The sequence below is a fragment of the Amblyomma mixtum genome, chromosome 5 (assembly GCF_055824585.1).
Source record: "Amblyomma mixtum isolate Tamu chromosome 5, ASM5582458v1, whole genome shotgun sequence".
Classification (NCBI taxonomy): Eukaryota; Metazoa; Arthropoda; class Arachnida; order Ixodida; family Ixodidae; genus Amblyomma; species Amblyomma mixtum.
The window spans coordinates 38,785,934-38,811,601 of NC_143016.1; the positions used below are offsets into that span (position 1 = coordinate 38,785,934).

At 46.0% G+C, this 25,668-nt stretch overlaps 1 protein-coding gene across 2 annotated transcripts in view; it reads left to right on the top strand.

The window, feature by feature from the left end:
* The window catches only part of LOC149341833 (complement C3-like), an 82,257-nt gene extending 71,994 nt beyond the window's left edge, over window positions 1–10,263 (top strand). For both annotated transcript variants that reach the window (XM_089544062.1, XM_089544063.1), the window contains exons 38-40: window positions 847–930; window positions 3,822–3,972; window positions 9,990–10,263. In XM_089544062.1, coding sequence (XP_089400188.1) covers window positions 847–930; window positions 3,822–3,972; window positions 9,990–10,182 — 428 coding nt within the window. In that variant the 3' untranslated portion in view covers window positions 10,183–10,263. The remainder of the gene's footprint in view (window positions 1–846; window positions 931–3,821; window positions 3,973–9,989) is intronic.
* The last annotated feature ends 15,405 nt before the right edge of the window (window positions 10,264–25,668 follow it).

A 25,668-nucleotide genomic window follows, 5' to 3' on the forward strand; every position in this document is an offset into this window, starting at 1 on the left:
CAATTACCGCACATTTGCAGTAAGGCGGAACGCGATTAATCCCTGCGCCATAATTCGAATTCTGGAAGTCATGTTGGGCTGAACATTGAAGCAGTCCTAAGGCAAGATGCCTGGCCTAATTAGGTTACCTGACGGCACTTCAGGCGCAGGTCGTCCCATCAACATTTACCTTAAATGAGGACTTTGTATACCGTAAAATTTCTGATAAGCCATCATTCAGGCGGGTGCAGGACGCTGTGCATTTTCGGTGCTACAGTGGCAGGTTTTATCTGGAAAACTGCTGTGCGTCGGCCGCGTTTTATGAGCTATTTTCAGAGAGGCAAGAACAGGCAAGTGGGGCTAAAGTACATCATTTTCCCCAAAGGAACCAAAGAAGAAATAGAAACAAAAGAACGATCAAATAGTGGAAGAGGCTGAGTAACAAAGTGGCGAATGAACTAGATGGCCTACTATGCAGCACACTAACTAATCACCTTGCTGGGTTAATTATATATGCTAAGTACTACAATTTTGACGGACATGTTTGTGTAGAAACTTCATATATATTACTAATTTTCTTATCATACAGCTTTCAATTCTTGCTTGCTAGATGAAAATTTCCTTCAACAGCGATTTCAGATACTATTGCGAGTAATGCGCAATGATTAAAAACATAGGTACATAAATAGCTCCTTCGAAGCATTATTGCAAAATAGGAACTTACGGTAAACGCCTACAAAATAGGCTGCCAAAAAAGTGGCAGCCACATGCGATGAATGCTCTTCCAACTCATGCAAGGTCTGGCATTGGAAAGGTTATATTTCACAAGAAGGACAAAAATCGTTGATGACTTTATCTTCTTTGCAGTGTGGCTTGGCACGGCCCTCACTGGCTCCCGCAGAGATGGATTCAACACAGTTCGTTTCTTTATCAACAATATACTCAAGCCAGGTGAGACGGGAAGATATCTTCATTTCGAATCAAATAAAATCACTTATTTTTCTTTCTTTTTTTTTAGAAAAGTGGTGACAGCCTAAAATAAAATACTGTCAGATGGAATTGATGGAGCGGCTGCCGCTTTTTGGCCAGCAAGGAGTTTTGCGTACAGTGAGCTTCAGATTTGGTGGGTGTACCGTGTAAAAGCTTTGAGAAAAGTATGCTGCTTACAAGGCTTGGTTTGGTTTCATAGTGTTTAACGTCCCAAAGCGACTATTAGGGACACCGCAGTGGAGGGCTGTGGATAATTTCGACCGCCTGGTGTTCTTTGATGTGCACTCTACACGGGCCTCTAGCCTTTCGCCCCCATCGTAATGCTCCTGCCGCGGCCGGGATCAAACCCGCGTTTCGCGGGTAAACAGGCGAGCACCATAACCGCTAAGCCACCGCGACGGGCAGGAAATACACGGACGTGAGCATATGTGCAGATAAGTACTGAAAAATTGACAAAATGCAAGGAGATATTTTAGAGGAAAATAAGAGAACTGAAGGAGGAAAAAAGAAACAAACTCATGGGAGCCTGAATAATAAAAAAGACGGCTTTCAAACTCTTCCGTAACAGTCACTCTCTTTCCAGTTGGAATTTTGAAGGAATGGAAGTAACAGGCAGTAAATCATAGCTGTCTTGAGCTGTGGATACAAACCACCTCTCTGTCAGGCCTGTGTCATATGCTCTTGAATTTTTTAACACTGCAAGGTAATTTAGAAATGAGTTAATACTTTATATAGGCTGCTGAAATGACCGCGCTGAATTACATTTTTAAAAACCATGTATCTTTATTATTCAGTATCGATGAAAAGGTTATGGAGTGAAACAAAACATTCGCAATCATCGTAATGAGTTTTTTCTGAAACAAGAATAGCTTGTTCAAGATTTTCTTAACACACGTTCCCGACAGCAAATGGGCCGGAAAAAACTGGGCTAAATAAACGATGTAACAGTAATTGTATGTGGTCTGGTAGTGTGAACCTGTGTTTGGTTAGTAGGCACATCGTTCTGCATATTTTGCAACAGATTTTAGTACATGGTGGTTCCAAATGGAATTTCTTGAGATGTGCATTCCGAAAACTACAAATGATTTCTCTATTTCTACCTTTCAAGCACCAAAGGCTACTCTGGGTGCATTAACGGTTGTGTCGTTGAGCCGGAAAAACAGTACTGTTCCTGTGCTGAAATCTATTTATAAAAATTTCATTCGTTGAAGCCAGAGCGGCAATATTTCTTCACATGCTTCAATGTCTTTAAATTATTACCTGTAACTGATAAATTTCAACCTTTTCTTTTGCAGATGAGTAACTGTCGTGGTCTTATTGTTATAGTTAAATAATTTCGTGTAGTCGCAAAAGAATGGGTCCTAAAATAGTTCCTTGCTATTAGTCGGTGGTCACGGGTTTTAACTCTGATGAGTAATCATTTAGTGAAATGTATTCTTTTGCGGTATTTTATGTGAGTGGCTCAAATATTATATGCGACACCAAGAAAACCACTCATCTGCCTCTTTAAGCGACGAACTATGGCACAAGTAATCGAAAGCTTTTGATAAGTCTATGCAAACTTCTAGTGTTAAGCATTGCTTTTTTCAATCTTGAATAACGATTTCTTTGTTCTTTAGTGAAGCAGTTTGTGTAGAACATATTTTTTCAAACCACATTGGAAGATATGTCAACTAGAGTGATCATTCAAAACAATTAATCACTGAAAATGAATCAGTTTTTCCATTGCACTCGAAAAAGCGAGTGGATTTGTTATTGGTTTTAGGTTCTCGTATTCTTCGGATGCGACTTTTGAATATTAGACTACCTTCTACACTTTTAATGTTTTGCGGAAATGCGCCAGTCTCGAAGCGTAGCCATTAGCACGCTCGTCTGCGGAACGGAAGGATGGTGGGTCGACTGCCATCGTGCAAAAAGATTTTTTTTTTTTCTGGTCTGACTAGAAAAAGCGTGACATCTCTGCTGGTACCCTTCTCTCGACAACGATGAGGCCTGAAAGGCTTTCGCCTTAAAAATGGTCTCGATGTAAGTGTGTGCAGTTAAACTCGTAGGATTTCAGCGTCACTATCGCCTTCCTGGTCGATGCGGCTTTGGTAGCTGCGAAACACACAGTTCGGTCGTTCTGGACAGGTGTTTTGCCCTGTGTACTACTTGGAACAAGGCAGGCGCGCACCTGCCACTGCGCGTGCCTAGCAGGGGCATTTTAATACGACCATGACTACGCTGATAGGTTTCCGAAATGCTTACACTCTGTATAATAATAGCCAATCATATCAATAAATATGCAATCAATATAATAGGCAATCTCGCTCTATAGTCATTGACTGGTGCAAAGGATTTTTAGCAAATTACTTCTCGCATATTCTTAACCCTAAGTTCACTGTCTAATGCCGTTGACATTACTAGCCACTCGAAAGACAACATAAATCAGCCGATGCTATCATTTAAATCAGCATTTATGCTACTGAAAAGGTATGAAAATGTGAAAACAAAATTTTTGTTCGAAATTTCAGTGTAAACGATTACGGTGAAGGGTAGGCACATTACTTAACCGGAGAGTGCCTTGACTGTATCATTTAAATTCGCATTTATGCTACTGAAAAGGTATGTAAATGTGAAAACAAAATTTTTGTTCGAAATTTCAGTGTAAACGATTAGGGTGAAGGGTAGGCACATTACTTAACCGGAGAGTGTCTTGACTGAATGTAGCGCCTCTGTCGAAGAACTGCATTTCCAAGCAGCAGCAACGCGAGGCATCTCACATATTGAGAGGAGATGCCTAAGTCTCGCAAGTAGTTTTCTATTTTTATGCTAACCGCCCTTTTGGGTTCTCCGTAATTCCTCAAACGCAGGCATTGAGTCAGAAGATGACCTTTTCAACAAGACGCGAATGGTCAAGGCTCGCGAAAATTGCGAGTCCTTCCAATTGACGGAAGGCAGCCAATACATCATCATGGGCATGGACGCCGAGTACAAGGAGGAGGACCGCTTCGGCGATGAACAGTGAGTACCGACTGCTGTCTGACGTTTCCTAGCTGGTTGAAATTCTTTATAGGCTACTTTTCTGTGCAGTTTATAGGCTAATTGTCATACTGTTGTCACTGCATTATGCGACTCTCCAAACTTAAATCCAGGAAGATTAGAAAGCGACGCGTATACGTGAAAAATTAAAAGAAAATTATGGAGTTCTTAGATGATAGGGGCAGCAGGGATTAAAAAATATATATAATTTCAGCTGTACTACCACCCTTATGACAATATCTAGTCATTACCAAGTCCACAATTCTACGGCAAGGAGTTCGAATACTCGAATATTGTAAGGCACTGTCATGGAAATATAAAAGGTAATGGTCCATTCTTAAGATGCGTAGCAAAATCTTTCTTTTGAAGTTTTTCGATCGCTCGCATCCAGTAATCACGACTGCAATAGAAAACCACGGGGGAACGTTATTCAAGATAGTAAAACGTTAATAGCGACATATTGCAAGCTTGGGAGATCAGCTGATATATTGATTGTCAAAGTTAAATCTTCCAATATATAAAAAATTGCGCTCGTGAGCTCTCTTTCGTTGAAAAACGCTTTTGTCTAGAATTTCTGGGTATGAAAAACTGGGCAACGTTTTCAGGGACATTTGAATTATGTTCTCCGTCTAGTTTACTTTGGTGCGTCCCCTCTTTTATTATTTGCTTTTTGTTCCATGAAGAAACAAAGGCTTCGAAAGTAAGTCTTGCAGGTCACCTAATCGCACTTTGCATGATTACAGAGCTTTCATTCACAATCCGGGGAAAACAGCCAACCCAGCTGCACACTGGAGGCTGTCAGCTTGCGAATTTTCGCGCAAATCTCGGAACACCAATGTGAAGCTCTGTCCTATAGACCGCGGTGGCTCAGGAGACATTACGTTTGGCTGCGGAGCGCAGGGTGGCTGGCGGGTTCCCTGGAGGCGGCAACGCGCCGACACCACGCCATACCGAAGGGGTGTGGCACGTTCAGAGGCAACGCAAAAGAGGCAACTTCTCGTGGAAGAATGGCGGAAAGCTCTATAATCATGGCACATGGGTGCCCGCCGGGTGTACTCTCAGATAGCATCTTTAATTTGGTGCGGGTGTTTCCTACCGAAAGAAGATGAGATCAGGGGTATCATATAGTGGGGTAAGTGTAGCACAGGGAGCACCTGAAAACTACTTTCCTTGAAATGCATTAGAAGCGACTTGCTCGTACCTAGGCGACTGAGAGAATACATGCACTTAATTGGCTCGTTACTGTCAATTAGTTGGCAAGGAACGATAAAAAAAAATTGGTCATTCCACGCAAACTGCCCAGATTTTGCGTTTGACCATCTCCCATTTCCTAAAGAAAAAAATCATGGTTTATTGCATTACTATGACAAACCTTATCCCAGCTCATTTTTATCGAAAAAAAAATATATTTGGACCGTTGCCTCCATCTAAATTCTGCCAGAAATAAAATATTTATGGATGCGTATAATGTTTTTTGTTTCTGTAAAAAAAAAATTAAGCTTTCACACAAAATGATTCGAAAGTATTTTCGTTTATCTTTCCCTAAATATAAAACTCGAAAAAAGGCTCAACTATACGATTTTAAACTTTTTTTATCAAGTTTTATGTCTCAAAGGAGTCATTCCAAACATTTTTCCAAGTTGTACGGAAGGCTATGGAGACGATAAGGTAGTTTCAGTGATCAGGAAACGTAATCCGTGTCAGAAGATAAATTCTAACTTTGCGAAGAGTTGCTTTTTGCGGCATATTCAGCCGGCAGTTGCGTCGTGAGGTGGGCCCAGTAAAAGTATCAAAGGTAATAAGTTAAGTTAAATAAGAGCGATTTTTGTTTTATGCGAGAAAATAATTTTGCAAGCTGAGCACCCCGCCCTACTCCAGCGTTGCTCCGTGCCTCCTCTTCACTGCAGTGCACGATGGAGCCAGCTGAGAATGCAGGTATAAGCAGCACTGCAAGGTACTCCAGTTGATGGTCTGGGCGCTGGAAAGTAGCAGAATACCACTTAAGGCCAGCATGCACAACTGAGGAACACGAATGCCTGGAGTGATGAAACGCCAGTGTTCTTAATAAACCACCCGTTGAGTTCAACTTGTTAATTTATTGCAGAAGTCAGAGAGCTACGGCACCCGAGATAGTTTTGTCCGTCGTTATAAATAGCTCATAGGGGCCGTATACGACATTTGTATTATGACGGCTTTTGCTGTGAAGTGCCTCCTATTCCAGCTGACGGAGACTGAAAATGACGCTTCGCCGCGACTTCTTTCTGCCATGAGTACTGCCAAACTCACGAGAAACCCAGCTCCGTTTCGCTCACGTAATTCAGCACTGTCGCACGAAGCAGTTTTCTGCAAAGAGCGCTTCTTGGCAACAGGGTAGCTGATTACTGCTCACGTGGTGGAGCACTAGCCACTCTGCTCATGCTCGGACGGAAAGCCGCACCTGAGCTTTGATCCGTATCTCCAGTTTCCGCGCGGGGTGACCTGATGCTCCTGCTTCACGGCCACTTAATTTCTTTTTTTTTGTAATCGTGCCCTTGAGCAGATTTCGTTAATGCCGAAGCTGAAAGTGTCCAAGTGCAGCGAACCATCCTATTTGGGCAGTGCAGTGCTGCAATTATGTCTGCATTCCCAGCTGGCTTCATCGTGCACTGCAGTGAAGAGCAGGAACGCAACAACGCCGGAGTAGGCCATTGGTGCTCAAATTGAAAAATTATTTTATTTTTACTAGGACCACCTCATCAATGACTAGTGAATATGCCGCAAAATCGAACTCTTCTAAAAGTTAGAATTCATCTTCTGACACGACTTTCGTTTACTGATCACTATAAGATTTTATCTGCTCCTTTGACTCCCGGACGATTTGGGAGAATAGCTGGGATGACTACGGTGAGAGCAACAAATCTGCTAAAAAAAATTTAAGGCGCTTAAGTTTGAACCTTTTTCTGAGTTTTGTAATAGAGGAAAGATAGTTTTTTTTTTTTTCAAATTATATTGTGTGTGAAAAAGTAATGTCTTTTATTCACACACACAAAAAAAAAATGAAGTCACGCGTAAAATATTTCATTTTTTACAGTGTTTTGTTTGGGTATTGCTACCGATTTGAAAACTGAGACGGCGGCCAAGGCACGACAAAATTTTTTCTGCATAAACTAGGAGGGGTAATTTTTGCAATAGTAGTACTATAAGCCATGATTTTTTAAAGGAAATTGAAGATGACCGAGCGCAAAAGTGTGGGCTACTTGGCGTGGAATAACCCAAATCCTAGTCGCTATGCGCGTAACCAATGAGAACGTCTGCTTCTCCCTCGTCGTGAACAACTTCCATTTTCGGCGGGAGCTACGGAATTCGCTGCAACCATGAAAATAAACGAAATATATGAAAGAAGGTCAGAAGAGACACGTGACAAAGCCTACAGGACAATGCGTCACGAAATGTGCCAAAACAATCTGGTCTAACGATAACGTAGACTGGCCTATAAATTTTTGCATACTAAATCGATTTCCTTTCAGTATAGCAGTAAGAACGATGCAAAGAGTTGGCAGGCAGATTTAAACTTGAAAAGTGGTCTCCGGAATTTCTGCGTGAAACGATAGGCAGCATAAGGATATACTTGTACGCAGCCATGTTTGACACCTTCCGTGTGTTGCTTGCAAGCGCAGTGCAGTCCCTTGCGCCTTGGCTGCCCTCGCGCAAACATAGGACAAATGCAACAAACGTGAAAGTGAACTGTTGGTATCTTGGTAGGAATGGGACGGCTCGGAAAAAAAAACTCCTAATTTTGGATAAACACTCTTTTATGGCTCTTTTCCCGTGGGGTGGAAAACAAGGAAAAAACCAGATATGGTCTTGAGGGCTAGTCGCTGAGGCATTAAATAATTATTTTAGTGCACATTTAAACGGTGACGGACCGCTCTGTCAAAAAAATTAAACTTAAAAACGAGTTCATTTAGTGCTGTGTTTCAATTTCAAAATATTACAGGGTTGAGCCACATAAAGAGCGCGAAACCAGGATGGAATAAAGGTCACATAACAACATGAGCGCTGGCTTCCAACTGTTGTTTCTTCATGAGGTACGATTTTGTGCACACAACGTACGAATGTATGTACGTAATTGATGCCTCAGCAAGAAATAAAAGCCGGCAATCAGCGCTCGTGCTGCTGTGTGCACTTTCTTGTCCCGTCCTGTATTGGTGTTTATATGGCATGGACAAACCACTCGCCCAACCAGCTTCGACTCTAAAGTTCAGCCGATGCATCATGCTCAGCCGTCAGTTGGTTAGGAAGGCCTGAGCGACCAACTGTGCGCTGGTCTGTCCCATGTAAGAATGCCTCTGCATGTGTTTTTTGTGGTTTTTTTAATAATCAGCTTCTATGTCCTTTCTACCGCCTACCTGTGTTTAAACAATTTGCTTCCTGAAGAAATATTATAAGAGCTTGTACTATTTCCTGGTCTTGGCAGCATTACACCATTTGCAATTTCTAATTTCTGAAAACGAGTTTATATCCGCTAAGTACCAACCACGGTAATGAACTGCGATTAACACTGAACACCCTCTGGCATTGCAACGTGTGACGGCACCGCGCTAGAGTGCCTTATATTTCTATTTTTTTTTTCTGTTGTTTGCCATATCTCCATCGCTTACACAGCGGTCGAAAGCCGCCCGCTTAGCGAGTGCAGTTCACTGTAGCTCGAGGGCTTCCAGTCAGTGTCGGTGGTTACTTGGCAGCAAACTAGTTTCACACGTGTCTAATGTTTGTGTCAATTCCTCATCAAGTGTGCTCATGAAGTCTGCTCAATAGGCGTTTCTAGAATGAGCGCTGACCGGCTTGCCTCGCAACTGTACCAGACTGGCGTCAGCAATGAGTGTTGCCAGACGGGATCCTTAACACATCGTCGCGTAGAGACTGAACAGATAGATGGCCATCCGGTGTCCGCTTATTGCACCTTTCAGTGTTGCTCTTCACGCGCTTTTCTTGCCTCACCATGGGTGCGAGCGCATACGGAAGTATCCACCATCGGTAACACACGTCAGCTAGTGGCAGTCTATGGTAAGCCAATGCACCAAGCAGTATTGCATAATTGTGAACAAGAATCCATGAAAAAGCCTTTTCGGTGTAAATTTAACTTCAGACATATTTTTATATAAATTATCGGCATACTCATGTGTCGGGTACCCTCTCGATCATTTCAATATTTCCGCAAAGAAACTATCTTTTCCCTCGTGTTTTCCAGCATTAAAATTTTCCGGAAATTTTAGATCTCAGCTCCAGGTGCTCCATAGAAATTAAAAGGAAACTTGTTGTGACTTGCTTGTTTTTGGTGATGATTGTACACTATACAACCACGATGCGAAGAAAAAATGCTTGGTGACGGCTGGAGCGACAACTAAAGGCGAACTCACTCTGTGACACGTTCACTGTAGAACGTTTGTTATCTGCAATTAGTGTATCCAGCCACGGGTTGTGCGCACTGAGTGCCTTAAACACGAAGGAAGTTGAGCGCCCTTTATTAGCTGGACACTTATGGCATCAAGGGCTGATTAAAGAGACAGACAGAAACTAATTTAATGAAAGAAAAGGTCGAGAGTTCGGCCGATGGTTTATGGTAGCTTTGATGTTCCAAATCAACTCAAGCTATGTGGGACACCGCAGTGAAGGGCTCCGGAAATTTCGACCACCTCGGTTTCTTTAACGTGCACTGATATCGCACAGTACATGGGCCTCTAGCATTTCGCCTCCATCGAAGTGCGACCGCCGCAGCCGGGATCGAACCCACGTCTTTTGGGTCAGCCGCTGAGGGCCGTAAACACTGAGCCACCGCGGCGGCTCATCCAGGATTGTTCCAAAAGCATGCACATGACGGTCGATGCCTAAGCTTTTCTTGGAAGTGACAGCTGCGTCAACTCGGCGGCTTTGTGCCTGCTTAGTTACTGGGGAAGACACGCCAACCTCGTCACGAAAGACGCCGGTCTTCTTTTCCAACCTTCATATGTCTGTTACAGATACGTGTACGTGATAGACAGCGACTCCGTTGTCATCCCACTGAAAGCAGCGAAAGCCAATCGACAACCGGGAGCACGCAGAGACCGGCCAGGGAACAAGCCTCGTCAAAGAGACGACCGGTGCGACTTCGACAAACTCGTTAAATGGTTCATCAAGGAGTTTTCAGACAAGTCGATGCGTTGCTTCACATGAGCACTGGGTCTATGAGCTCTTTTGTTGCTAAAATTTCTTGAAGTCAATAAATAATAAAATATATGCGTCATATATTGCTGATGACATTGTCTCGCAAAGTCACTTAGAACATGAACTGCAAAGCATGATCAATGAGTTAGACAAAGCAGAACGGTGGGGCTAAAGATTAACATGCATAAAACCAAAGTAATGTTCAACAGTCCAGCAAGGGAACAGCAGTTCGCAGTTGGTAGCGAGGTGCTGGAAGTAGTATGAGAATATGTCTGCTTAGGGCAGGTAACGACCGCTGATCCGGATCATGAGAAGGAAATAACTAGAAGAATAAGAATGAGGTGGAGCGTATATGGCAGGTTCTCTCAGATCATGAATGGTAGTTTACCAATATCCCTCAAGAGAAAAGTATACAACAGCTGTATCTTACCGGTACTCACCTATGGGGCAGAAACGTGGAGGCTAACAAATAGGGTTCAGCTTAAGGACAACGCAGCGAGCTATGGAAAGAAAAATAATAGGCGTAGCGTTAAGAGAATGGAAGCGGGCGGAGTGGGTGAGGGATCACACGTCGATTAATGACATACTAGTTGAAATCAAGAGGAACAAATGGGCGTGGGCAAGGCATGTCATGCGAAGGCAAGATAACCGCTGGTCCAAAGGTTGACGGAGTGGATTCGAAGAGAAGGCAAGCGTAGAAGGGGGCGGCGGAAAGTCAGGCTGGCGGAGGAGATTAAGAAGTTTGCGGGGATAGGGTGGCCGCAACTAGCAAAGGACTGGTCTGACTGGAGAGACATGGGAGAGGCCTTTGCCCTGCATCGGGCGTAGTCAGGCTGTTGATTATGGTGATGACGCAGGAAACCCCTTATACGTTTAGGGTACTAGGGTTTTTCGACGCCAGCTGCCTCCTTTCAAGCGTCATCCGGTCATTTCTAGCTGAAAGGAGAGCACTTTATATCATAGGTACTTCGTTAGCTCGCGAATAGATTACAACAGTGGACAACAAGCTTCACGTTGAATCTTGTACAGAAACCGGTGCATAGCGTCACGTAGCTTGGTATTGTGACGAAGACGAAGCTGGCAGTGGCGCGGGACGGAGCGCTCGCGCTAGGCCAGCGTCCATTAAATCATTTCTCGTTCATGGTTCACCACGCCTCATTCTTCGGCTGGCCGCCACGTTACATTTGGTGTGAGGTGCTGGGGACCCTTCATCGCCATCCTGGTCCCGGAGCTTCGGTGTCCTGCGCCTGCCGTGGGCGTCGGTCGTGAGTGCCTGGTCCGCGCCGCCCGGCCGTGCCCCAGCCCGCCGGACCTGAACCGACCTCGCCGCTCACCCCAGCCCCGTCCCCCGCCCGGACCACGAAACACGACGACACAAGACCCCACCGACCCGAGACCCCACCGACCCGAGACCCCACCGACCCGAGACCCGACCGACCCAAGACCCACACGTGAAGACACCGCCCCCCTGCCTCTGCCGTCCGGTGCGTCCACGGACCTCGGCCGTCAGCTCCTGGCACCCTCCGGCCCGGATGCTTCGTGGACCGGGACTCATTCTCTCATCTTTCTCATCGTGGCGGCCAGCACTGCACCATCTTCTACATCCTGTTCAACCCCCCACTCAAGATCATCGCCATTTTGCCGTCTGTTTGTCACCGATCGGGACGATCGCTCGGAGGCCCCGGGTAGTGTGACGAAGACGAAGCTGGCAGTGGCGCGGGACGGAGCGCTCGCGCTAGGCCAGCGTCCATTAAATCATTTCTCGTTCATGGTTCACCACGCCTCATTCTTCGGCTGGCCGCCGCGTTACAGTATTTACAACACAGCTGCCTCTGACGCCTTGACACTAATCGCAAGTCGCATGGTCTCAAGTTGCACTGTGCTCTATTTGCTTCGACGCATTATTTCAGAGATAACTTGAAGCACCGACATGCTCTGTAAAGACTTAGTAGCACGGTAGTAACCAGCATGTGGAGTGAATAACACAGTAGTGACTATAAGTTAAAGTAGACAAAGTATGTTGCAACAATTCTTAATACTTTTTTTTCAAGAGTGCGCAGCCACTGTCGTTATTGAGGCTTCGATTGGATCTCCCGCGAAAGCGTGGGAGACGTATGCGGTTAGTGCCCGACGGTAGTTCTAAGGGCACGTGTACAAGGTAAAGATGCCATATATGGAGCATAGCGTGAATCGCGTTCCGCTATCGTGATCGGCTTAAGAGGGAACCCAGATGCGCCTGCGCAGTGACCGGTGTGCGCACCTTGACGTCATCTGCACAATAGCACATGCACAATAACTCCCCGCGGAATCGGATCGCGCTATGCTGAGCATCTCTAGCGTAGGACTTCAGTGACCGGTACCTGCCGGGAGATGTTCATTTGGCAGGCATAGACCTCAGTCGGATGTGCAAGCAAACGGTCCTGTCAAATTCGTCGAGGCTTTATATAAAGGGAAACACTCTGGGCGGTGTTTCGTGCATTTTGTGTTGATAGTCACAACACTTACCTTAGAGTTCCCTCTCACTGAAACATTACTAAAAAGTGAAAACAGCATACCCAAACTCAGTCTGTGGCCATGAGCAATGCTTCGCGTGAAGAAGCGATGACATTACACGTATTACGAGAAAAAGACTCATACGCGCGTTGAATGGCTAAAGTAGCGCCTGAAATGCTAAGCCCCTTTTAGAATATTGCCTTAGAAGGACTAATGCAAGGGTCAAAATTTTGTTGGTGAAGCGGGGAGCGGGTATTAACGTGTGGGGAAGATATTTGTGGCGCCAAAAACGCAGTGTTGCCAGTAGAGATGATCTGAACTGAGGCCACGGAAATGGCAAACTTTAGAAGCGAGTTCCGCCAGAAGAAATGTCGGATGTTTGCAAGACTTGTTGGAAGTAATCAGGAGGCAAAGAAAAACCTACAGTGCAAGATTCATTAGAATAGTTAACCTCGAAAAACCCTCGGAACAGTCCTTTAAGCGAAACACCCGCAAGAGACAGTTCCTCCTTATTGCCCTATATTTCTTTAATGTCGCCTGCGAAAAATCATGTATACTACACGGGCAGTCATATCATGTGTTTACCTTGATTCTCAAGTAAAACTCTAGTTTGGGCGAGTTGGTTCATGATGAAATAAAAACTGGTATGGCGCAAGAAACGGGGACACAGAAGGCACACAAAACACAGGACTGACGCCAACTTTCAACTGGGGTTTATTGCACCAAGCCTGCCTTTTATACCACAACCAAGCCATATCAACGAAAGCGTAAACGTTGTACATATAAAACGGCAATTCATGCGACCACTGGCAATATAGTAACGCTGATCATAACAATCTAATCTAAACAGAGCTTGGGAGGCCAACTTATTCGAAACTCATCGAAAAAGCTGGCAACAAATGCGTTAGCAGGCCTTCCATTATGCTTAGCAGCGCCGAGACGTCTTTTATAGAAGGTTTTTTGTAGTTCGCAAATTTCCCTTGGTTTTGTGCTCTTATTTCGTCGTTTCTTTCGGTGTTTTACAATTTCTAGATTCTTAGACGCTAAGACGACTGTTCTTCAGGAATGATCTTCAGTTTTTATCACTTGACGCTAGGTGCTGTATCTTCAGACTTCATCCCTCCTTATTGTTATTGTTGGTCATGTTTTTCCGCGTTATTGTTGGTCATGTTTTTTTTTGCCGGGTTATTGTTGGTTATCTTTTTTCACGTGGTTTTATCTCATAGTCGTTCGATTTTTTGCTCTGTTTCGCCTTCATCACGCGTTTCATAATTCGTTAGTGTGGATTTGTCATGCCCCAGTGCCTTGTTTCTTTTTTCTTTTTTGCCTTGGTTGATGTGTTTCTGCTGGCCAGAAAATAAGTTGGCCTCCCAAGCTCTGTTTAGATTAGATTGTTATGATCAGCGTTACTATATTGCCAGTGGTCGCATGAATTGCCGTTTTATATGTACAACGTTTACGCTTTCGTTGATATGGCTTGGTTGTGGTATAAAAGGCAGGCTTGGTGCAATAAACCCCAGTTGAAAGTTGGCGTCAGTCCTGTGTTTTGTATGCCTTCTGTGTCCCCGTTTCTTGCGCCATACCAGTTTTTATTTCACCTTGATTCTATTCATCTACAGCGATGGGCGTGTCTCAAAAAACGTTTTAGTAACCTAGACGCCGTGCTGAAGCGTCTCCGGGACGACGTGTCAGGATGATCTTGCAAAACGTTTTCAGCGCGAACAGAGACCAACCACAAGATAGAGGACACACAAACACACAGGCGCAAGACCTAGATGTACCAACTCGCCCAAAAACAAGTTTTAATCAAGCGTCGGGATGCAGAAGATGAGATGACTTTAGCTTGTTTCGCGCCACAAAAAAATGATTTCGCCTACTTGTTTTTATTGCGCAAACACACGCAAGTGTCGGGCTCTAAGTTCTTAAGAAGCGAGCGTGGTCAGTCTGCAAAAATTTATTCCCAGACTATTTCATGTACGTAAAGTAGTAGAGCCGTGTCATGTGCATACATTATTGCTTCTACGTGCGCAATGTTACTGGGAAAATCCCTAAGAAGGAAAAATGGGGGGCCAAGTACTGACCCCAGCGGAACACCGGTCTTTACCACCCCAAATGAAGATCTTCAGATTTGCACGAATTGCGTATGGTTAGTTAGGTAGTTACGAAACAATTTCCTGGCTGGTCCTCGAAATTCGTAATACTGAAGTTTCTGTAAGAAAATGTCACGTTTAACACACTCGAATGCCTTTCTAAAGTCAAGAAATATGCCTGCAGTAATCTTGTTTTAATTTAAAGCTGGGTTAACTACTTCTGTTACTAAGTGTACTGCTGTGCCTGTGGAATGACCTCTGCGGAAACCATGCAGTTAGCTGGCAAAGATGCCGTATTTTGCAATAAAATCCATTATTCTCTTCGCTATTAGTTCATCGAACAGCGTTTTAATGCAACTCAGTATAGTAACCGGGAAGTAATTTTCAACATCATTAGAATTGTCATTTTTGTACAGCACAACCCTCTCGATACTTTGCGTTTTTAGATAAACTCCTGATAAAATTGCCTGATTAAATATTTTTTGTTACAGTGGGATGAATAGAATGTGCATGTTGTCCTTGATTATGTTCACCGATATCACATCATGGCCCATGCTTTATTAGATCAAATCCGGCGGAGGGCCCTAATCATTTCAGCAGCTGTTATTAATGTGTCAGCGAAAGTATTAGAGCAAGGAGTAAAGCGAATAGGGTGGGTATGGGGGAATGGGTTTTAACCTCCCAAAGCGACGTAGGCTACGAGGGCCGCCGTAGTGGAGCCCTCGCGGCTCCACTACGGCTCCGAATTATTCGGGGCTCCGAATAATTTCGAACACCTTGGGTTTTTTCAGTGTGCACTGACATCGCACAGTACACGGGTCTACATAGAAATATTTCGCCTCCATAGAAATACGACCGCCACGGCCGGGGTGGAACCCGTGTCTTTCGGGTCAGCAGCCGGGCGCCATAACCACTGAGCTAGGCAGAATAGTGCAAAGGTTAACTTGCAAGATGGCAGCTATATGTATAATACTAGGTATGTTAAGAAAAAAATTATTGTACGTTGAAGCAAGACGTACTAGGTGTGGCGAACTGATCTTGTTGGTGACGGTTCGCATTTGAAACAGCGCGAAAGGCGGGACAGAAGATGGAGACGACACAGACGCTGGCTGACAACTGGCGGATTTTATTCCAAGAAGCACAGGAATATATGATAATTAAGCTGATAGAAATGATGATGGAAATATATGATGGTAAATATATGATGGTTGAAGCTGGTTAAGCGGGGTGTATATAGCCAGTGCGGCTTTGAATAATGCTCTTTGCAGATCATGCCCGCATCAGGTGAATTCCAGCTTCAATTCAAGTTTCGACAACAGGTTCTAACCTTGCCCTTCATTGCCGCGATTTGGAGGGTTGTTTTCCTCTTTTAAATCATACGCGCGTACTCACAAAATATCGTGACCAGCGCACGCGGGAGATATGGGAAGCTTTTGTGATCAAATAGAAAGAACATTGCGTCAGCACACCATCTGTCACTTTGTTTGCTGCAGAAATTGCATTTCAAGATCATTAGGTTTTAGACGCGCGCCCTGCCGCTAAATTTTAGCTCTGCCCGTTCACACTTGCCAAAAAATCCGGCGAGCGAAGCGGATTCGGCCGCTTTTGACGCCGAGCGACGCGGAAAGCGGCGCGGCGAGGGCGATCGGGCTGGACCACGGTGTAACACCGTGGGCTGGACCCATTTCCGCCGCGCGGCGACAAACATGGCGGCGCTCTTCGAAGCCGGACCCGTCGCTTCGGATTGAATTCTCGTTGTTGCTGCCTTTTTCAGTGCGTTCACTGGCCAGAAATTCGGCACAGGTCTTTCGCTTCGTCTCATCTCGCCTATAAGAAAACATATAAGAGATAAACTTGCTCTATTTTTTTTATTCAGAGTGACGATTCTGCCGCTTCTAGGCTTAACAGCAGAGTCGGATTTTTGACAGTAATGGTTCCCGCCCTGACAACCAGATGGCGCCACTATAGGTAAAGTCTATTTTGGCGTTTGTGCTAGCATACGCTGAACTAAAAGTGAGAATGCGCCTGCGTTTAACGTACGTAAGCATGCATACGCTTATGGTACGTAGACAGCGTAAATTTATGCTCTTTTTTCACTATATCTGTGTATGCCGCTATCAGCGAAGCGGTGTGGAAAGGCGAGAAACAGCAGCGGCACGGCGGATCCGCCTCGCTCGCGCGTGAACAAGTGAGAACAGGTCCCTGTTTTTGCGGCGAGCGAATCCGCTTCGCTCGGCGGATTTTTGGGCAAGTGTGAATGGGCCTTTATACACTTGTGTTGCAAACTGTTTACTCTTGTTACGTTGTTTTTGTTGTTATTTTTGTAGCTTTTGCAGCTTCCGGTTATTCTCTTGAGACCCTCTTAGCAACCCGACCGGGCACGTGCCTTTTCCTTGTAATGTTGCGTTGTGCACCAATTCCTGCTTATAATTGTGTTTTTGTGTGTGTGCGTGTGTTTTCGTTCATCTTCTTGAACCTATAAATATTCCTGTGCTTCCTGGAATAAAATCCGCCAGTTGTCAGTCAGCTCCTGTGTTGTCTCCTTCTCTCAAGTCTTTCGCGCTGTTTCAAGCATGTGCTAGGTCAAAGTCGAAAACGTTCGGCTCTGGCGAAATAATACATTTCGCGGGGGATCTAGTAAAGGAAAAGGTTATCCGCTATATTTCTTTCGAGTTACCTTGTACTTTTTTTAAATAGGTTGCTCTAATACTATTTTTCCCCTCCGCGTCACAGAGAGGAATATATCGCGCATAATTGTGATTTTCTTATAACTGTCTACTGGATTTTTCATCTTACTATGCCAATGCTCTTTTTATCTAATTATGCAAAGTATTTCCGCGTTCATCCGTGGACAAACAGGTGAATTAAGGCGCCGCGCTCTGCGAGACTTGTAAGTACTGCTTTTGAACGCCGCGCGATATAAGCAGATTGTTAAGTGCACCAAATGCTTCGTCCCCGTGATCGAAATCGATGCTTTAAAAGTCTTTTGCCTGGATAACTTTTCGTTACTTCATAGTGCCATCTGGGCGCTCGGTGATCGTTATCCTTGGATTGTTTTATAGCTCTTACAGGATACAGGAGCGATAATAAAGGTCGGCAAAATGGTCTTTGATGTTATAATTTATCACTCCTGATTTCAAGGGGCTGACATCCGTTTTTGATAATATATGATCTATTGTAGACAATGATGTTGCCGTAACTATCGTCGGACGTATCACATGGTTTTGAAAGCCGTAGCAAAAAAAAGGATTTAGGTATTTATTACTAGCGGTATTAACTGTGTTGATGTTGAAGTCCTCATTAATAACCTGTTTTGCGGGTTTGTGAGGCTATACAGGATTTCTTCTAGCTTATCCAAAAGTGGCTCAGTTCTAGACTCGTGTGGACGGTGTATCACACCGATGAGGAAGTTATTCCATAGTTTATTAATGAGAATTTTGTAATTACTCATTCCGGTCTATGTAAAGTCGTCATTTTTTGCAAGTGATTTCTGATGATAGGTACAGAGCTACATCACCGCCTAAGAACCAGCCACTCCTGGCAAGGACAAAAATTTGCGACCAGGTAGGCTCACAAATTCGTACCCTTTAAGCCACGTTTCTATTTTTATGCAGACTTCTAAAGTTGCAGAGTAACAGGTATATGTTTTCCCCGCATGTGGTGGCCGCGTTTTTCTGCATTCTTTAGCTTATTACTCCATAGGCACATAGCTTAAGAAAAAAAAAGGCTACACTATCTTAGACAGGTCGTCGCGAATGGCTGTATGTATGACAATGGAATTTTCTGCTTTTGCCGGCATTTTCGATTTCGAGACCCAGATGAACTTCCACTTGTCGGCTTCCTTTCGGGCAATTGCCATGTCGAGCAGTGCTTCGTATTCAGGGCCCAGGTGCTCATTCAGATACACGGGTGTGGTCACAGGAAAACCAATATTGTTTGCAGATAGCCTCTTTTTCCTTGCGAAAATTTGTCTCGAACTGCGCTTGACGCAAACATGACAATTACGTTCGTTTTCGTTTTGTGTTTTGTTGGCACACCATGAGTGGTTTCAACGTCCATTCCAACGTGCACTCCTATGGATTGACTCTGGCAATGACCAACTCTGCCTGCTGCAGTGCTGTGCTTTTTTGATTGGCTCCCGTCTTGGAGGGATGTGCTCGTGTTTGCTTGGCTAACGCCCTATGGGATGGTCCGGACCATAGAGGCTTTAAGGACGGCGTTGGGTGGGAAAGGACGCTCTCGCCTCTGGGAAAAAGGCCCACCCAGTCTTTGTTCAAAGCCCTCATTAAGTCAGCAAAGTGCTTTTTCTCTCTTGTCTTCCTGTGAGTAAATCCCTGTTAAGATTTCTTAAATCCACGACCCATCTCTACTTCGGCGACAACTGCCCGATATCCACGTGCCTGCAGCCCGACGTCCGCCTCAGCCCCTCGCGACTCCTGGATCCGCTACCGGAGCAGCCGCAAGGCAAGAGATGAAGACGAAGAGTGAAGGCACACATGTTAAGCAAAAGGGTGCTCCGGTTGGCAACCCTGCTCTGGGGAAGAAGGATAAGGGGATTGAAAAGGGAAAGAGAGAAGGAGCGGGGAACACAGTCAAGATTCTTCCCTCAAGCCAGTCGCTCTCAGGTGCAAAACAGTGCGATTTCCTTTGGTACCACAGTGTCCATTCATGTGGAGGTTCCTGGCTGATAAACCCAATCACAGACCGAAGGGCCGCAGTTGAGTTCAGCCGCAAGAACGGGGTGTAGCGCGTCCAGTATTTGCAGTGCATTGTGTACTGCTGGCGTACGAAGGCTAGAAAGCAGGGCACGCAGGACATCATAAAGGATGTGACCATTGCAATCACTTGGATATCTTTATCACGGTCCGGATCGTGGCTTTTGTCTACGTCCCCTACAAAAATGTCATTGCCATTAATGTCAAGGAGCGGAGCGCTAGAAAATTTGACCACCATCACCAAACTAGGCAGTATCAACGTACGCTCTCTTACCCTCCAAGATAGCGGCACCACGGCTGGCGTAATTTACATCGTCGACATCATCATCTATGGCGCTGACGACCCGTCTTAATCAAGCTGGCGACAAGCAGCATTTCGATAATTCAGGTTAAGCGCCTCGGAAGTTCTAAATGCATCAAGCTGACCTTCAAGGGGGAGTGTAAACCATCGTACGTGAAGGCTTGTAGAATTCGACACCTAGTTCCACCTTTCGTACCTAAGCTGCTAAAGTGCAGGAAGTGCATGAGTATTGGTCACGTGAGCGGTGTCTGCAACAATTCCATCATGTGCCCGAGATACTCCGAGCTGCAGAGCGGCGACATTTGCCGCGCGAGTGCCTTGGAGTGCGTCAACTGCCGTGACCCTCACGAATCTGCCTCAAAAGACTGCCTGCATCTAAAGACTGAACTGGCGGCACTGAAGCAAATGGTGCGAGACCATTCCACGCATAAAGAGGCCGCTGCGAAGGTGCGACGACGTCGTTCGCGCCACCGAAGGTCCTCAAAGAAGGCAATCACCCTTAAAAGGTGTCCGCCTCCTCCAACAACCGGGCTAAATTTAGGGAGCCCGGCGTCTGGTTACGCCGCACCTACATCCTCTGAGAATAATTATCCACCACTACCGAAGCCTTGCATGCCCAATAGATCAAACACATTGCCGCACTCCCACTGTCCAACGACTACGAAATTTATTCGCATGTCGTTGATCCCTCCCGGTACGAGGCTTTCCAGATGCATAGAGGTTGACTGCCTATTCAGGAGGTTCAGGTTGTAGGTATGTTGCTGTGGCACAGACAAGACGGTATGGGCCGGGGCCGCTGACGGACTGACAGACTTCATGACCCCTGACGGGCTTGATGAGGACGACCGGGCTTGCCTGCGCAGTCTGCGATTAGCTGTCTTGCTAATGGCCGGTACGAAACCGTCGTCGGACGAGCAGTCATCATTTGGCTCCTTGTACACCGCAGTGTACTGGCTGCTTGAGTCACTCAGGAGGTAGATGCGCTTATATTACTCTCGGTGGCCGCTGCCCACCCGCCGGGTTCCAAAGGAGGCCCAACAGCCTCCACTTCTGTCGCTGTGACAAAAAGGAAGCGGCGCCTCCCTCCCTTGTTATGGCAGAAAAACCGAACAGCTGCGGACTCGCCAAGGCAGCGCTCTGATACAGAACAACTTTTTCTGGCATCAGCGGGCACATATGGCTAAGAGAAGGAAGCCAAGCACGATACACTCGTCGTATATACAACAACCCAGTGATGACATGGTAACCCAATTTTGAGAAATAAACTTCCGCTTGTGTTTTTGGCTCACAGTTTCGTCACTTAACTTCAGTTTCTTTCTTTATCAACGCTAGCTATTCTTTTTATTCGAGAAGTCTGCCATATGAGGTATAAGTTGAGAAAAAGGGAATGGAAACATAGCTATAAGTATCTAATTAATTACCGTTTTAATTACCTAGTTCTTATAACTATTTTGGTTAACTACTAATCAATTGAAAGCTCAAGACGAAAAAAAGATAAAACAGTTTTTTCCGCCCATGAAAACCACATTTTATCGTCGAAGAAAAAAATCGTATTCATCAACAGGAAATAATATTCGCCGCAAAAAACACAAACTGCCATCGGAGATAAACAGGAAAAACGCCCGCCGAATTTTCAGAGCATAGTAATCGAAAAGCCCAAATTCAACTTATAAATTATGGGCTTTCGGCGAGAATGTCCATTTTGTGATCAGAACGCGGTCTTCTATGGACACAAGTCAACTTCAATTTGCCCTAGGCGCTTCTTTAAGCGTGGCATGAAAGGGTTACCAGCGAAGGGAGGAATTCGAGCGAACGAGGATCGGTTCGTGGCGCTATTCCGCGTCGTTTCAGCAGCCGCACGCACAGCTCTGACAGTTGGCGCCTTCATCAGCGCACCCTGGCGAATGCCAGTCGGAGGCACTGCACTCTGCTGCAACCTGCGAGATTACAATGGATGCGCGCCTTTATAACGATAATCAGCTTGAGTGCCCGCTTAAAAAGTTATTCCGGCAACCATGAGACAATGTGCACTTTCTGGCAAAGGGTGCCTGCGACCTATCTTTCCTGTTTTCTTCGTGATTCCTTGCCGGCGAAGTAAATCAGTCTCCATCAATGGTGACGTGGGTCATTACACAGGTTTTGAATACCATTTTGTTCGCCTGACATAAAAGCGGGAGTACGGTCCTTAGACCCTGCGACATCAAGAAAATTTCCGTTTTTTTTTTTTTCATTTTTAGGCGAGAGCCTTGCTTGCCCTATTGAGCGAAACCACTGATCTCCACTAGGTGGCTGGATGCCGCATTCCCTCTTTCCGAGACGAGCGCGAGTGAAGCCACCGGAAGTTGGACGGCTTGTCCCGGAAGTCGGGTGTCTGCTGTGTATTTCAATGCAAAAAGTCGCGTCTTTCGCAATTCGTTCTCAGTTTTTTGCGTAGTTCTCGTGTAATGTCTGCTGTTATATGAAAGGAACAAGCAAGCTGAACGCGAGAAATGTGAGCATTGTGTGCAGAACCCTGTAATTTCAGAGAAACCAAAGAAAACAAGTATGCAGGTCTCACCCTGCTGCAGCAAAGGAATACGTGCATTAAACACTATATTCTTGTCTGGTTCTTGTCTTCAGACCTTGAAGGAGAAGTAGTGGAATGACGATGAGGCTAGGCCATCTTAAAACCGAATTTTCGTGCAGCAAAGAAAAGGCACAGCCCAAGAGGAACGACTGACAAGAAAGACGAATGCTGCAGTGCACGTGAGAAGCGCTGTTAGAAGTCAACAACACCAAGCACCACGAATTAAAGGCCACTCAGGCTTAACTTGCTCCAATACGAAACAGTACATGACACGCTCCGTCGAAAAAGCAGTACCATACCTTTTGGAGGCGCTAATGTGCAGCAACCGAACACCGTCGACACCTCACAAGAAGCCCTGGCTCCGGTTCGCTCTAAACATAATTCGGTAAAATGGTCGCTGCAAAGTAAGCTGCCTGGTGAATGTTTCAACCTATTCTTTCTTATATTTATCCCCCATTGATAGCATAACTTGGGCTTGAGCGTGGGAACAAACATCACAGTAAAGAGCAGAGTTGGCGAAGCTAGGCAAACGAGACGACACCGAGCCGAGTAGACGAGGCTCCATACTTGCTGCGTGAAGCGACGTCATGTCGTCTGCTAGTGTCGTCCCATTGCGATGCAATGGACCCTTATTTTTGAAACCTCTTTCCCGAAGACTTCGCTGGTCTCCTCACTCAGTTCACGGCGCAACAGGTCGGCATTGTCATGTAAAAAGACGAGAATGACGAAAAGACGAAATGCTAAGTGGGAAAACAAAACTGGAACTGAAAAACCGTGCTGAGGTCCGATTTCATGCACTGCCAAAGGCTGACTTCCGGGACAAGGCCGCTTACTTCCGGTGGCTTCACTTTCGGGCGCCCGATGCGGCATCCAGCACCCCTAGTGGAGATCAGTGAGCGAAACCCGTCTCAGTGTGATAACACTCGATGGAAGCCATAAAAGATTGAGTCCTGAAGAAGACGGTCGGCGCATCCGTATGCGACCTGATGAGGCAGCTGGTAAGGCAGGGGTGTGCGGGCTCAGTTATCCGGCAACTGCGTTCGCGAAATTAGCCCGGCGTCGCGCAGGCGGTTTAGAGGCAGAATTGCAAGCTGCGTGGCATCAGGTTACGTCACGCCGCAGCGCGCGGCGGCGGATTCGAACAGTCATGTAGAGGTAGCACGTTGCCGGCTGCGCCGCAATGCATGCGATTCCCTCTGCCAAGCCAGATTCACCGCAAGTAGTCATAGCGGCCGGTTGTGTGCGATCGTGTGCTATGGACAGTGAACGACTCCGTTCACAGAGTGAGCGGGCTTTCGCCTTCTCACTCGTAAGCAGTCTTTGCCAAATTTTCTCTTCTTCATAACAGAGCATCTAAAGCAGCGATAACGAACAAGATCTGAGCATGTAATACGAAATTTCACTTACGTTTGGTGAAGTCGGACGATGTGAAGATCTCAGCTTCGACGCAGTTTAAACAGAAACAACAGCCACAGCTTTTCATTCCTGTCTGCCGGAGAAAAAAAGAATGACAGACGATTACGATAGTCGGTAATACGAAATTTCATCTATCATCTTTAGGTTCAACTCATCGCCGAGGCGCAACGGCCCCGCTGTTCTGGCTCTCAGAGCACTACATTGAATGGGACGTCCCCAGAAAGCGTAAAATGTTGCGTTCTTGACTGGTCCTGCCTATGATTTTTCATTTCGCTTCACAGCAACATCACGCAGTAGTTTATAGAGACCTCTACACGCGGCACCAGTTCAAAGAAGCCTCTAGTTTGATTTGTGCCAACCACGCCTTCATTTACTACACCTCCACGCGCACGCCACCCGGTAACAAGGTGACAGTGTGCGGGGACCGTATCCCGTATGCAATTTTGATAGATTCGAAAGGCTAGGAAGGGAGTGCAGCCTTATTCGACGTTCCGACAGGCCCCTCGCGAGTCGGTAATTATAGGCCCCTGCTCATCAGGGGTTGGCAGGAAACGAGGCAGCAGACGCAGCCGCCCGCGAGTTCTCTCACCGGGCTGTTTTCTCCTCCTCCGATCAGGAACCCGATCCTAATCCGATCTATACTTTCAAAGATATTACAACCTATTATCAAGACAGGCATCGCATTTACCCTCGCCCATGTAAAGGCCTGAAGAAGGCAGATGAGCGGCTCCTTCTCCGCCTTCTCACCAATACATTTCTGTGCCCGGCAGCACTAAAACATTTTGACCCCTCCTTTAACGGCAGCTGCCCGCACTGTAGTGCGGTGTCTTCTGACACCTATCACATGGTGTGGGCCTGCCCCTCCAACCCAGCTATTCCCCCATCCCCAACCCAACCTGGCAGGACTGGGAGGCGACCCTGGTCGGCTGCCACGACTTACAGGCCCAACATGTATTAGTCGGGCGCGCCCGGGCGGTGGCCACCGCCACTGGGGTCCCATACTAGGGACCTCCACCTAGTCTTTGTAAGAATCGATCCCTTAAGGGCTGATCCAAACATACCTCCTGTCGCTTTTTAATAAATGTTTTCACCACCACCACCCGGTAACAAGCACTCCTGCAACATCACATCTGGAGACGACTGTACACCCAAGCTATATGCCACACAGCGCACTTCATTTGCACCCGCCGCGGTGGCTCTGTGTTTATGGCGCTCGGCTGCTGACTCAAAATACGTGGGTTCGATCCCGGCCGCGGCGGCCGAATTTCAATGGAGGCGAAATTATGGAGGCCCGTGTACTGTGCAATGTCAGTGCCCGTTAAATAACTCCAGGTGGTCGAAATTTCCGGAGTCCTTCACTACGGCATCCCTTATAGTCTGAGTCGCTTTGGGATGTTGAACCCTAATAAACCCAACTTCATTCGCCTTGTTATTTTGAAAAAATTGTGACCATAGGCAGCTGTGTTTGGTCGCTTCCGCTTGACTGAAAAACGAGAATCTGATGTTTTTCTTGCGTTATTGGAAGTGACATTAGTTCTTTTTTGCGATTTGTGACGATATATGTTTTGAAAAAATTCTTTGAAGCGGAAACGCACAGCCATCGTTGATTATGCAACCACATAAAAATTCTGTACGTCCGAGTAGCTAACACGGGCTGACTGAGTGCCGCGACTGACTACAGCTGGGTTTTTCCTGAGAGGACTAGGACCGCAGTGCCCTACGCCGCCACCCCAACCCTGATAAGCGCCCCCACATCCACGTACATACGCGTCTCGTCGCGATAAATTGGATCCGACAGGCTGCTGATACCATTCCGCAGCTCTGCGCCAAGTCAAGCCGCCCAAGTCAAGCCGGTTCTGACTAGATTGTTGTTGTCATGTCTGCTGACTTTTCTTCCTGTTTGCTTCTTTTTTT